At 41.3% G+C, this 14,139-nt stretch overlaps 1 protein-coding gene across 3 annotated transcripts in view; it reads right to left on the reverse strand.

The window, feature by feature from the left end:
- Positions 1 to 14,139, reverse strand: part of zgc:65895 (uncharacterized protein LOC393546 homolog) — a 31,575-nt gene that overhangs the window by 8,827 nt on the left and 8,609 nt on the right. Inside the window, exons 1-2 of one of the 3 annotated variants that reach the window (XM_061889917.1) lie at positions 8,356 to 8,715; positions 1,789 to 1,840 (exon numbers count right to left, since the gene is read on the reverse strand). In XM_061889917.1, coding sequence (XP_061745901.1) covers positions 1,789 to 1,840; positions 8,356 to 8,453 — 150 coding nt within the window. In that variant the 5' untranslated portion in view covers positions 8,454 to 8,715. Of the gene's footprint in view, positions 1 to 1,788; positions 1,841 to 1,992; positions 2,257 to 8,355; positions 8,716 to 14,139 lie in introns of those variants that run through there. The other 2 variants (XM_061889916.1, XM_061889915.1) reach the window with 2 other exon arrangements.

A 14,139-nucleotide genomic window follows, 5' to 3' on the forward strand; every position in this document is an offset into this window, starting at 1 on the left:
GTTGGCCCTGCGATGAGGTGGCGACTTGTCCAGGGTGTACCCCGTCTTCCGCCCGATTGTAGCTGAGATAGGCGCCAGCACCCCCCGCGACCCCGAAAGGGAATAAGCGGTAGAAAATGGATGGATGGATGGATAAATTACAATTTTAAATTTCCCGGGAGTTTCGTCTTCGAAACGTCGTGTAATGATGACGTGTACGCAAGACGTCACAGGTTTTTAGGAAGTATGAGCGCTGCGCACACACACACAGCTAAATGTCGTCTGCTTCAACGGCATAATTTTACAGTTTTTTGGACATCTGTGTTGCTGAATCTTTGGCAATTTGTTCAAGTAATATTGGAGAAGTCACAGTAGAAAGATGGAGTTGGGAAGCTTTAGCCTTTAGCCACACAAACACACGGTGATTCCTTGTTTAAAATTTCTGGAGGTGAAACTTTCCTATGGATAGGAGCGGTCAAGAGAACATGGATCCCGACCACATGTCAACCAGCAGGTTTCGGTGAGAAAATAGTGGTTGAAAAGTAAGTTCTTACCGGAGAAAAGCTGAGCTTGTGCCGTCCATAGCTGCCGTCGACTCCCCTGAGACACTGCGCGTCAAGACACCCATGGAGACACCCTTCCGACTATCAGGTAATATTAAACTCACTAAAACACTAGCAACACAATAGAAAGATAAGGGATTTCCCAGAATTAACCTAGTAAATGTGTCTAAAAACAATGCAATCGCGTTTTTTTTTTTCTAGTCCGTCGCTATCAATATCCTCAAACACAAATCTTTCATCCTCGCTCAAATTAATGGGGAAATTGTCGCTTTCTCGGTCCGAATAGCACTTTTTGTTGGAGGCTCCCATTAAAAACAATGTGAATATGTGAGGCCATCAAACATGTGACGTCATCGTCTGCGATGGCAGGGCTTTTTCTCTTAGCACCGAAAGTTGCGAACTTTATCGTGGATGTTCTCTACTAAATCCTTCCAGCAAAAATATGGCAATATCGCGAAATGAACAAGTATGACACATAGAATGGTCCTGCTATCCCCGTTTGAATAAGAAAATCTCATTTCACTAGGCCTTTAAAATTGCAATTTGGTAAACTAAAAAGGCCGTATTGGCATGTGTTGCAATGTTAATATTTCATCATTGATATATAAACTATCAGACTGCATGGTCGGTAGTAGTGGGTTTCAGTAGGAATGGTTCCAGCATTTTTTTTTTTTTTTTACAGAATAATAAAACATTTAAAAAAATGAATTTTCAGTTCATCACCCTTGATGGGAAAAGTTTGGACACCCCTGAAAAAGTGTAATAATCAAGAGCATCCCCTTCTCTGCAGCCACTGAACAAAATGTTCTTGCACCGAGTGGGAGGAGCCAATCAGGGGCTGAGTTATTTATACTGAGAGGAGGGGAGGCTGCTGCCTGCCTAGCAACATGCTCCTGAGGAGGAGGATGATGGGGACAATGGGAAAGAGGGAGGGGAGGGATAGCGTGTGAACCTCAGCTTGGCCCACAAAATCGTGACAGTGCAAGGGAGACTTTAGTCGCTTTCTATCACCTGCCTGAAAATATTTTCTGACCTTCTAATGTAAATGTAAAATTCTTCAATCATGGGTATGCACATATGTATGTCCTCTGCAGTGGACATGTGTGTTTGGCATGAAAAAAAAATGGTATTAGTGCAGAAAAATTGCCTAGAACCGTGCCAGTGACGTTTGCGCCAAATGTGCGGCTCCGCATCGTGGGCATTACGTAACATATCTGCTGGTGTGTGCACCAGGACAACAACTCACCATCGCTTGCTCGATCTTGTTGTCGATGGCCACCACACTCGCACCCGAGGAGCTGGAAGACACACAATGAAAGTAGAATTAGAAAAGGATGATGCAAGAGGCGATGGATGTTGAGGCAGGTAGTCACGCGACTGCAACATGGCGACAGGGGGAGACAATAAGTGGACATAAAAATGAGGAGGGGGTTCGGCACAAAAACGTCACCTCTTGTCGAGCCGCACCGACGCGCTCTCCTTGCCGAGCACGGAGGACAGAAACGATATCGAGAAATTCCGCAGTTGGCAAACGCCGAGGTCCATCGCCACCGTGTAACACTGGGAATTCATGCCAGTCCGCGGGTCGACACGCCCCGGTGCGCCTCCTCAGCACGGCAGAGCGGCTGTCCGCTGGTAGAAAAGCGGCAAAAGGAGCGCATTCTGGGGGCTCGGCGGTTGCCAGCGCTGCGTGCCAAACACTGAAGGCGGAGGCTTGCGTCTCTGGATAATGAATGCGGCGAAGAGAACCAGAGGCCTGCCAATTGGTCGGCAGCGGGGCTCATTTGCATAATGACATGCAGGACGGCGGTTACAGATTGGACGAAAACATAACCAGAGGCCACCCGATTGGTTGGCGGCGAGGCTCATTTGCATAATGACATGCAGGACGGCGGTTACACATTGGACGGAAACAATCAGTGTAGCGACTTCCTCTTGAACACAGTAACATCAATATTGTTTTACTCTTTGAATAATGTGAAAATATATATTTTGAACTACATTATATTTATAAGCATGCATATAAGTAAGATATATTAAAGGACAATCTCCCCACCTACCGGCCATTTGGAGCACAAGGACACGTTTAAAGGCCTACTGAAACCCACTACTTCCCACGACGCAGTCTGATAGTTTATACATCAATGATGAAATATTAACATTGCAACACATGCCAATACGGCCTTTTTAGTTTACTAAATTGCAATTTTAAATTTCCTGTGACTTTTTTCTTGAAAATGTCGCGTAATGATGACGTGTACGTGTGGTCACGGGCTGTAATGAATATGAGCGCTGCACACACACACAGCTAAAGGTCGTCTGCTTTAACGGCATAATTACACAGTATTTAGGACATCTATGTTGGTGAATCTTTTGCAATTTGTTCAATTAATATTGGAGAAGTCAAAGTAGAAAGACGGAGTTTGGAAGCTTTAGCGTTTAGCCACACAAACACACGGTGATTCCTTGTTTAAAATTCACAGAGGTGAAACTTTAGTATGGATCACAGCGGACATGGATCCCGACCGAATGTCAACCAGCAGGTTTCGGTGAGAAAATTGTGGTTAAAAAGTCGCCTCTTACCGGATATCAGCTGAGCGTGTGCCTCCCGTACAGCTGCCGCCGACTTCCTCGAGACACTGCACGTCAACACCCGGCCGTGGACGTACACTTCCGACTATCAGGTACTGTTAAACTCACTAAAACAGTAGCAACACAATAGAAAGGGATTATCTTAGTAAATGTCTCTAAAAACATATGAATCCGTCTCAATGCAACGCGATTGCAATCGCGTTTTATTTGTATTTTTTTAGTCCATCGCTATCAATATCCTCAAACACGGAGCTTTCATCCTCGCTCAAATTATGGGGAAATTGTCGTTTTCTCGGTCCGAATAGCTGTTTGTGTTGGGGGCTCCCATTAAAATCAATGTGAATATATGAGGAGCCATCAACATGTGACGTCATCGTCTGCAACTTGCGGTGGAGGCAGGGCTTTTCTCCAGTTGCGAACTTTATCGTGGATTTTCTCTACTAAATCCTTTCAGCAAAAATATGGCAATATCGCGAAATGATCAAGTATGAAACATAGAATGGACCTGCTATCCCCGTTTAAATAAAATAATCTCATTTCATAAAGGCCTACTGAAATGAGATTTTCTTATTTAAACGGGGATAGCAGGTAGATATTTTCTTATTCAAACGGGGCTAGCGGGTCCATTCTATGTGTCATATTTGATCATTTCGTGATATTGCCATATTTTTGCTGAAAGGATTTAGTAGAGAACACCAAAGATAAAGTTCGCAACTTTTGGTCGCTAATAAAAAAGCCTTGCCTGTACCGGAAGTAGTAGACGGTGTGTGCTACTTCGGTCACGGGTTGGAGAGCTCCTCACATCCTCACATTATTTACAATCATAGCCATCAGCAGCTAGAGCGATTCGGACCGAGAAAGCAACAATTTCCCCATTAATTTAAGCGAGGATGAAAGATTTGTGGATGAGGATATTGAGAGTGAAGGATTAGAACAAAAAAAAGTTTTAAAAAAAGTGAAAAAAAAAAGGCGAGGGCAGTGAGAGCGATTCAGGTTATTAGACACATTTACTAGGATAATTCTGGAAAATACCTTATCTGCCTATTGTGTTACTAGTGTTTTAGTGAGATTATACTCATTGGCCTGGTGGTTAGAGTGTCCGCCCTGAGATCGGTAGGTTGTGAGTTCAAACCGGCCGAGTCATACCAAAGACTATAAAAAAAATGGGACCCATTTCCTCCCTGCTTGGCACTCAGCATCAAGGGTTGGAATTGGGGGTTAAATCACCATAAATGATTCCCGGGCACGGCATCGCTGCTGCCCACTGCTCCCCTCACTTCCCAGGGGGAGATCAAGGGGATGGGTCAAATGCAGAGGACAAATTTCACCACACCTAGTTTGTGTGTGAAAATCATTGGTACTTTAATTTTAATATAGTACCTGAAAGTTGGGGGGGTGTGGCCACCGGTGTGGTGTCTCCGGTGGGAAGAGGTAATAGTCCGCAGCTGGAGGAGGACGCAAGCTCCGCTCATAACTACAGTAAGAGCCGACTTATTACCACAATTTTCTCACCCAAACCTGCCGGTTGACATGTGGTCGGGATCCATGTTCGCTTGACCGCTCTGTTCCATAGTAAAGCTTCACCTTCCGGAATTTTAAACAAGGAAACACCGGCTGTGTTTGTGTGGCTAAAGGCTAAAAGCTTCCCACCTCCATCTTTCTACTTTGACTTCTCCATTATTAATTGAACAAATTGCAAAAGATTCAGCAACACAGATGTCCAGAATACTGTGTAATTATGTGATTAAAGCAGACTACTTATAGCTTGGATAGGGCTGGAAAATAATGTCCGCTACAACCGGTGACGTCAAACGCACGTGTCATCATACAGCGACGTTTTCAACAGGACACTTGGCGGGAAATTTAAAATTGCAATTTAGTAAACTAAAAAGGCCGTATTGGCATGTGTTGCAATGTTAATATTTCATCATTGATATATAAACTATCAGACTGCGTGGTCGGTAGTAGTGGGTTTCAGTAGGCCTTTTATATTGAATAATGATAGAAAGTGTGTCATGAAAAAAAGGTGCGATATACATTTATATTTTTTTCTCTTATTCTCCCGCTTTCTCTTATAATATAATTATGTAGCTAATGTGTGTATTTCTACATTTGAGTGGACAGTATTGGTAATAAGAGAGGTAAATAATTATTATTTACCAATGAGGTGGCGACTTGTCCAGGGTGTACCCCGCCTTCCGCCCGATTGTAGCTGAGATAGGCGCCAGCGCCCCCCGCGACCCCGTAAGGGAGAAAGCGGTAGAAATGGATGGATGGATGGAATATTTACATTGCTACATTTCAATTGATAGTAATGGTGATAATAGAGGTAAATATGTATTTGAAAATATGTATATTGCTACATCTCAATTGATAGTAATAGTGAAAAGAGAGTAAATATTTATTCTACATTTCAATTCATAGGGATGGTGATGAGAGGTAAATATTTATTCTTTTTCAATGTTTACAATGCTACATTTTAATTGATAATGGTGGTAATAGAGGTAAATATGTGTCCTTTGTCAATGTTTACATTGCTACATTTCAATTGATAGTAATGGTGATAGTAGAGGTAAATATTTATTATTTGTCAATATTTACATTGCTACATTTCAATTGATAGTAATGGTGATAATATAGATAAATATTTATTCTTTGTCAATATTTACATTGCTACATTTCAGTTGATAATAGAGGTAAATATGTATTATTTGACAATATTTATATTGCTACATCTCAATTAATAGTAATGGTGATAAGAGAGAGGTAAATAATTATTCTTCGTCAATATTTACATTGCTACATTTCAATTGATGTAATGATGATAAGAGAGGTAAATAATTATTCTTTGTCAATATTTAGATTGATACATTTCAATTGACATTAATAGTGATAATAGAGGTAAATATGTATTATTTGACAGTATTTATATTGCTCCATATCAATTGATAGTTATGGTGATAAGATAGGTAAATATTTATTCTTTGTCAATATTTAAATTGCTACATTTCAATTGATAGTAATGGTTCTAATAAAGGTAAATGTGTATTATTTGACAATATTTATATTGCTACATCTCACTTAATAGTAATGGTGATAAGATTGGTAAATAATTATTCTTTCTCAATATTTACATTGCTACATTTCAATTGATAGTAATGGTTCTAATAAAGGTAAATATGTATTATTTGACAATAATTATATTGTTACATCTCAATTGATAGTAATGGTGATAAGATAGGTAAATATTTATTCTTTCTCGATATTTACATTGCTACATTTCAATTGATAGTAATGCTTCTAATAAAGGTAAATGTGTATTATTTGACAATATTTATATTGCTACATCTCAATTAATAGTAATGGTGATAATAGAGGTAAATATTTATTCTTTGTCAATAATATACGTAAATATTCATTGTCAATATTTTTGCTACATTTCAATTGATGGTAATGGTGATAATAGAGGTAAATATTTATTATTTGTTAATATTTACATTTCTACATTTCAATTGATAGTAATGGTGATAATAGAGGTAAATATGTATTATTTGACAATATTTATATTGTTGCATCCCAATTGATGGTAATGGTGATAATATAAATAAATATTATTGGTATAAATGTTGTTTTTGCATTTAAATTTATAGTATTGTGCTAGAGAGGTAAATAGTATTTGTTAATATTGTTGTTACTATGAATATTATTGCAATTATAGTGTAATAATGATCTTTGTCAGTACTCTAATACTACATTTTGTTTCACTAATTTTATTTTATTAATACTGGTACAATTTTTATGGATACTATATCTGCTGGTGTATCTTTGTTGTTGTTGTTGTTGTTGTTGTCGCTCTCTGTCTTGTCCCTCCTCTGACTTCTAATTTCTTCCTTTGATCTCATCCTAATCCGGTCCGGTTGTACCAAACTTTGAAATTGTTGAATTTACTAAAGTTGAACATAAATACTGTTACAACAGAAGTATACCACACTTCTCTTCTATAAAGTGAATCTTTACAGCAGATATGGGCATAGAGATGATAAAATGTTTCACCCACGTGGCCAGAAAGGACCTAAAGCTTATTTGCTGTGGTTTTCGTTAAGAGGAGTCTCTGTAACCGGTTTTGAAAAAGATATACTTTTTTAATACCACATAATATATTGCAAAAGTCGGTTTGAATTGAGAATCATGTTGAATCGAGGATTGTTTCAGAATCAAATCGTCAGTTGTATGATTCACATCCCTAAATACTGAAACGTCATTAAGCAAATAAACTGGGGGGTAAAGGCAAATTGTATTTGCAAATTCAATTCTGCAGGAGAAAATAAACATGTAGTGTATCAAAACAAATTTAAAAACAAAAGTATAAAATATATCAGCCAAAAACAAATGAGGACGGAATGTATCCTGAATAATCAGCCCAAAGATTCAGTGATTGGTTTTCAATGAAGATTAAGCAAGAACTGACGAGATCACCTCACACTGACGTCAATCCGGTGCTTCTAATCAATCACTGGTTGGTAAGGCTGATGTTTTCAACAATTTTGATAACCCCCACACAAAGAAGAAGTGCACTGACTTATGGGAGGGTGCAGAATAATCAGAGGAACCAATGTTCACCCACACTGCAGACAAAGGTGTGGCTTCAGTGCCTGTGTTGTCTCACACATGCACACTTTAATTCTCATCAGGCTGATACGTGGACCTGTTGTTGCTGGTCAACAGCACCTTGTTCTGATTGGCAGAAAAGTCAAAGTTGCTTGCATGCATCTCTTCTCCCATCTGTCAAACCTACAAGGTGCTTATTTAATTAGATTCCTCTCGGGATTTCCGGAGAACCACCATTTGACGTCTAAAGTTGAGGTTATTAAGGTGCTTCTGTAAGCTTAACCATAAACTGTGTGTTGACTTGCTCTGTTGGGCCACTGAAGCCCATAAGTAGGCTGAGAAATGAGGACGCTAACATGAGAGCTGGAACATGATGTGCTGCTCAGCCAGTCAGCAAGCCAAGATGGCGACCTATTGGTCCAGGAGATGAACGACACTCAGCCAACCGATACAAAGCGTGCATGTGCAAAAGGCAAAAACATTGTGTCCGCGGATGGATCGAGGGTCTGCACATGCCCAGTGTGGATATAAGAGGCAAATCTACAGAATTTAAGACTAACATCACCACAACAGCACAAATGCTACATTAACACAAAATGGCCTCTATCATTACCTCTTTAGATGTTTCTCCAGCTCCCAGAAGAAAAGCTTCACGGCCATGGCGTCCTGGCCCTGCACTCTTTCGGCCTCGGCTAGCCCCTTTTCTCTCATTGATGCTCAGGTTAAAAACCACACGGTCCACACAACACGTTCCCACCTGCCACCCAAAACAAACACCACCACTGTTCCTCCTCTGTCCTCCAAACCTCTGCCCTTTGACCCTTACCCCTGTCCCCCTCAGTGCTTCGCATCAGGGGAGTTGGACTGACAACATAGACCCTGGACGGAGCGGAGGAGGACGGGGAAGGGAGCGGGAGTGCGTGTGGAAGACCGTGCTGTGGTGCCCCCTGCGCCCGCCAACCCTGTGCTTGAATTGAAGCTTGCTTGGTTGGCGAGCAGCACTAAGAGGGTGGGCTGTGACGTCACAGCATTAGGAGTCATGTCGCCTCCCCTTCAGTTGTTATGTAAACTGTCAGCAGAGATTAGAGCAATCCATCCAATTGGATGAGCCAATTTTGACCACATACCCAGTTAGCACGAGTGTCATCACCTAGAAGTCCCGCCCAGATCTGCCGGTTGGAATAAAACTGTACATCGCATCCACCACCCCAAAGTTCTTGGTGGAATTCGACTGACCGTCCCGCATCCCTGCACCCAAAACATGATAACGTCCACCCCGTCGCCCTCGTGTCTCCCCACGCGGGGAAAGAAAATGTTTAAGTTGTAGGAGGAGCACCATTGGCAGTGCTGTCACTCTGCATTAGTGCATGCATGCTGGACATACACATGCACAGCATGGGGCTCTACTAGTCTCACGTGGACCTCTACGCTCGCACACACTGGTTACAGTACAGTCGGCGAACAAATACCATTCGAATGATCTGAAGCCGCTCATTTTCCTGTTTTAATGCAAACAAAAATTGCAACATAGAGCAAAAGAAAAAACACAAAAGTGCACGATTCAGCTTAAACGATTCACCTCATTAAGTCTTAAATACATGTCACTGAAAGGGCCAGAAACAGGAGGCGTAATGGAGTGCTTAGAACGCCATATGCCGAGGTGTCAATGCTATCAAGTGGTAGACTGTAAATGTTCTATCCACTACGTTTATGTACATCATGTACTCGCACGGTGGGTGGGCAGTCCATGTGAGCACAACTGCTCAGAACAAAAGGCCAGAAGCTATTTACACGGAAATCTCCCTGTAAGAAAGATCTAACCGGTATTTCCAGCCAATCACTGTTTAGGGCGTGTCGCTTCAGCCAATACCCTAAGACTATGGCGTTTGTTACGTCAGAGGACGTCCGTACGGGATGCTTTTATTCAGTGTGTGTCCAGGTCCGTCCATCTTTCCAAGCTCAACAAAGGGCTGACCCATATATGGCTCAAGCCCACCGTAAACAGTGGACACTATAGGAGATCACAATGATGGCCCTTAATGCGCCACCTGGTGTTGCGGCTCACTCTCTTCCCTGCATAGGTCCACCATCTTATCTTCCACCTCTCTAAAAACAGCTGTAACTCCTTGACCAGTTGAGTTAGTCCCAGTACAGTTAGGACTAGCAGAAGCCATTTCCTCATTATTTTTTTTATTTATTTTTTTTTTTTTACAATTTCTGTATAAGTAATATTTATATACACCACAGTGATGTAAGTAAGACACTTTGAATGTAATTCGCTCCTTAACAGTCATCCCTCTTTTTGTGCATGGTGTGCTGTGATGTACCAGCCTTGATCCACATCACTTGTCCTCAGCCAGTTGGGAGACATGCACTAACGTGTGATTGGTGTGTGTACACTGTATTTCAAGACTAGCCAAATCTGGTTTGCCTATTATTATGAGCATTGTGACGTGCAAGGTTATTTTTGTTGCACAAATGCAAAACAAACTATTTATTTTTGGTATTTTCACCAGCAATAAATAACATTTAAGTGAAGGAATGGAGACCAAATGTGGCAATGAAGAAGAACCTTCTATTTGTTTGAAATTAAGGATAAAGTCCACAATCTTTTCAGAGACATAGACAAAACAAGAGATAAGCAACGCCCCAAAACTCAAAACAGCTCTCCCAGCAGCAGCTCCTCTAGAGCGTAAGTCAATCGTCCTCAGCTCGGCATGCAATGGCTTACATAACCAACCCGTTGCCATATGGTTCATGCGAGGAAAATGAGCAATAGGAACAACATCTCTGCTTGTTTAGTGACACTGCAAAGATGAGCTTTAATCTTCCCGGAGATGTTTGATTTGCACAGAGACTAAAATAACAGAAAACTGCATTGCACTCCTGTATTTCCTGCTCACAATTCTTCATAAATTATTCATGCATTTCAACAGCAAAGAGCATTTTGAACCACACCAGATAGGAGGAAGTCTGGGACATATTAGAGGATTTTGGAAAAATGTGGATTCACGTTTGGTTGGCTGTCTAGCAAACCATAACCAAGCATAAAAATGTTGGTACCCTAAAAACAGTAATGCATGCAAGACCATCTACCGCTAAGCCACACAGGAACACAGACACCATCACAGTAATTTTGTTTCACTCCCTGGGTTTACTCAGGGGTGTCCAAACATTGATATTTGGGCGCATTGGGCCAAAAAAATTTGGTTGAGGGTCGAAAGCCAACTGCATAAAGTAACATCATATATACAGTTCAAGCCAAAAGTTTGGACACACCCTCTCATTTAAATGCTTTTTCTTTATTTTCATGACTATTTACATAGTAGATTGTCACTGGGGACGGCGTGGCGAAGTTGGGAGAGTGGCCATTCCAGCAATCTGAGGGTTACTGGTTCAATCCCCACCGTCTACCATCCTAGTCACGTCCGTTGTGTCCTTGAGCAAGACACTTCACCCTTGCTCCTGATGGGTCCTGGTTAGCACCTTGCATGGCAGCTCCCGCCATCAGTGTGAATGTGTGTGTGAATGTGGAAATACTGTCAAAGCGCTTTGGGCTCTTTAAAAAGGGGTAGAAAATCGCTATATAAGTACAACCATTTATTATGTTTTACTAGAAGCATCAAAACTATGACACTTGTGAAGTGAAACCCCATTCAGGTGACTACCTCTTGAAGATCATGAAGAAAATGCAGAGAATGTGCAAAACAGTAATCAAATAAATGGTGGCTATTTTGAAGAAAGTAGAATATGAAACATGTCATTTCACTTTTTTTGGTTAAGTACATAACTCCACATGTGTTCATTCATATTTTTCATGCCTTCAGTGACGATCTAAAATGTAAATAGTCATGAAAATAAAGAACACACATTAAATGAGAACTTGTGTCTAAACTTATGGCCTAACCTGCATAAGCATACATACATACACACATACATACACACACACATTTGGGTGTATATGTGTATATATATATATATATATATATATATATATATATATATATATATATATATATATATATACACACATATATATATATATACATAGCCCTAAATCACTAGTGTCTCAAAGGGCTGTACAAACCACAACACAAACCACAACGACATCTCCTCGGTAGAGCCCACAGGAAAATATATGTGTGTGTGTATATATATATATATGTATATAAATTATTACTATACATACACACACACATTATGTATATATATATATACACATACATACACACACACGTCTTCTACTTTTTTTTTTTTACTTAAGTGACGACCTCCTAATTATTTGTAATCAATCAGAAATATCACGCTGCTAAAAAATTTTCCATCAACATAGGTCATCAACATTGCATCGATGGGTGTAATTTTGACATTTTTATAATATCCACAAAGTTTAGTGAGCAGGTGCTGTTATGTGTGACTATGTGTGTTGACATTTTGTGCTGGTTGCATTTTCTTTGCACCGTGACTTTGAAGGTTGTTTGCATTGGGTCATATAAATAATGTTGCACAATGTTACATTCAGAATAAAATTAAAGGTCATTGACCTAATATATTAACATCGTCCACTAGATGTCAACAAAGTAGCAGAACCAATAACATAAAAATGAATGCAACCTCCCTGCGGGCAATATTCCTGCTTAAACTCATGACTTCTCGCGGGTAATATTCCTAATCAAATTTATGACGTCGCGCGAACCAAATTGAAGTGATCAAGCGTGCCGCACTTGGCCAGCAGACTGTAGTTTGGAAACTCCTGGTTTACATGCGGCCCTGCGATGAGGTGGCGACTTGTCCAGGGTCTACCCCGCCTTCCGCCCGATTGTAGCTGAGATAGGCGCCAGCGCCCCCCGCAACCCAAAAGGGAATAAGCGGTAGAAAATGGATGGATGGGTTTACATGCACCAAACCAGTTGGACTACCACAATAGTAAAATAACAATGTCTCAGCCTTTTTCTCACAGTAGCTCTAATTGAAATTGTTGTGCCTCCAAAAATGTTGGGATGGGAGAGAGGGCAATTTGGTAATTTTAGCTCGTTTAGATAAATATTATATTGATAAAAGTGGCAGGTCTCGTCCAGTGTGTACCCTGCATCTCGCCTGAAGTCAGCTCCAGTTTACTCGCACGTTCCGCAACCCTAGTGAGGACAAGCGGTAAAGAAAATGGATGAATGGATAGTAAATGGGCTCTCACAAGTACAGTGGTGCCTCGTCTTACAAGTGTAGTTCGCTCTGTGACAGAATTCGTAACCCAAAATACTGGTATGTCAAATCAATTTTCCCCTTTGAAATTAATAGAAATTGAATGAATCCGTTCTATGCTCCCGAACAGAACGGATTTATTACCTCCAAGTCGGAGTCCATGGTTCTCGCCCGGAAAAGGGTGGCGTGCCATCTACGGGTTGGGGAGGAGACCCTGCCCCAAGGGGAGGAGTTCAAGTACCTCTGAGTCTTGCTCACGAGTGAAGGAAGAGTGGATCGTGAGATCGACAGGCAGATTGGTGCGGCATCTTCAGTAATGCGGAGACTGTATCGATCCGTTGTGGTGAAGAAGGAGCTGAGCCAGAAGGCAAAGCTCTCAATTTACCGGTCAATCTAAGTTCCCATCCTCACCTATGGTCGTGAGCTTTGGGTTAGGACCGAAAGGACAAGATCACGGGTACAAGCGGCCGAAATGAGTTTCCGCCGCCGGGTCGCGGGGCTCTCCCTTAGAGATAGGGTGAGTAGCTATGCCATCCAGGAGGAGCTTAAAGCAAAGCCGCTGCTCCTCCACATTGAGAGGAGCCAAATTAGGTGGTTCGGGCATCTGGTCAGGATGCCACCCAAACCCCTCCCTAGGAAGGTGTTTTGGGCACGTCCGACCGGTAGGAGGCCACAAGGAAGACCCGGGACACGTTGGGAAGACTATGTCTCCCGACTGGCCTGGGAACGCCTTGGGATTCCCGGGAAGAGCTGGACGAAGTGGCTGGGGAGAGGGAAGTCTGGGCTTCCCTGTTTAGGCTGCTGCCCCAATGATCCGACCTCGAATAAGAGGAAGAAGAAGAGGAAGAAGATAGCCCCCAAACAGCAGCACAATTTTGATGCTTTTTAACAACAAAAAAAACTTCCAGATAACAAATCATATAAAGAAAGAATAGAATGTACTGGAAACAACAGTAGTTTAATTAAGTAATGTAATTAGCATGTACACCATTTATCTTGAAGTCAGACTTTAACGGTAGAGGTGGAAAAAACGATCAATTCTCCGATGCTAACATCCAAATATCCAAACATTGATCATTCACATATGTTTAATAAAGTACAGTAGTACAGACTGTTCTAAAATGTGGCATTATTGCTAATGTTCTCTAAACGTTAGTTCTGGGTTTGGATCCAACCAACCAAGAGAGAACTATTAGCT

This window comes from Nerophis ophidion, linkage group LG27 (assembly GCF_033978795.1).
Source record: "Nerophis ophidion isolate RoL-2023_Sa linkage group LG27, RoL_Noph_v1.0, whole genome shotgun sequence".
Lineage (NCBI taxonomy): Eukaryota > Metazoa > Chordata > Actinopteri > Syngnathiformes > Syngnathidae > Nerophis > Nerophis ophidion.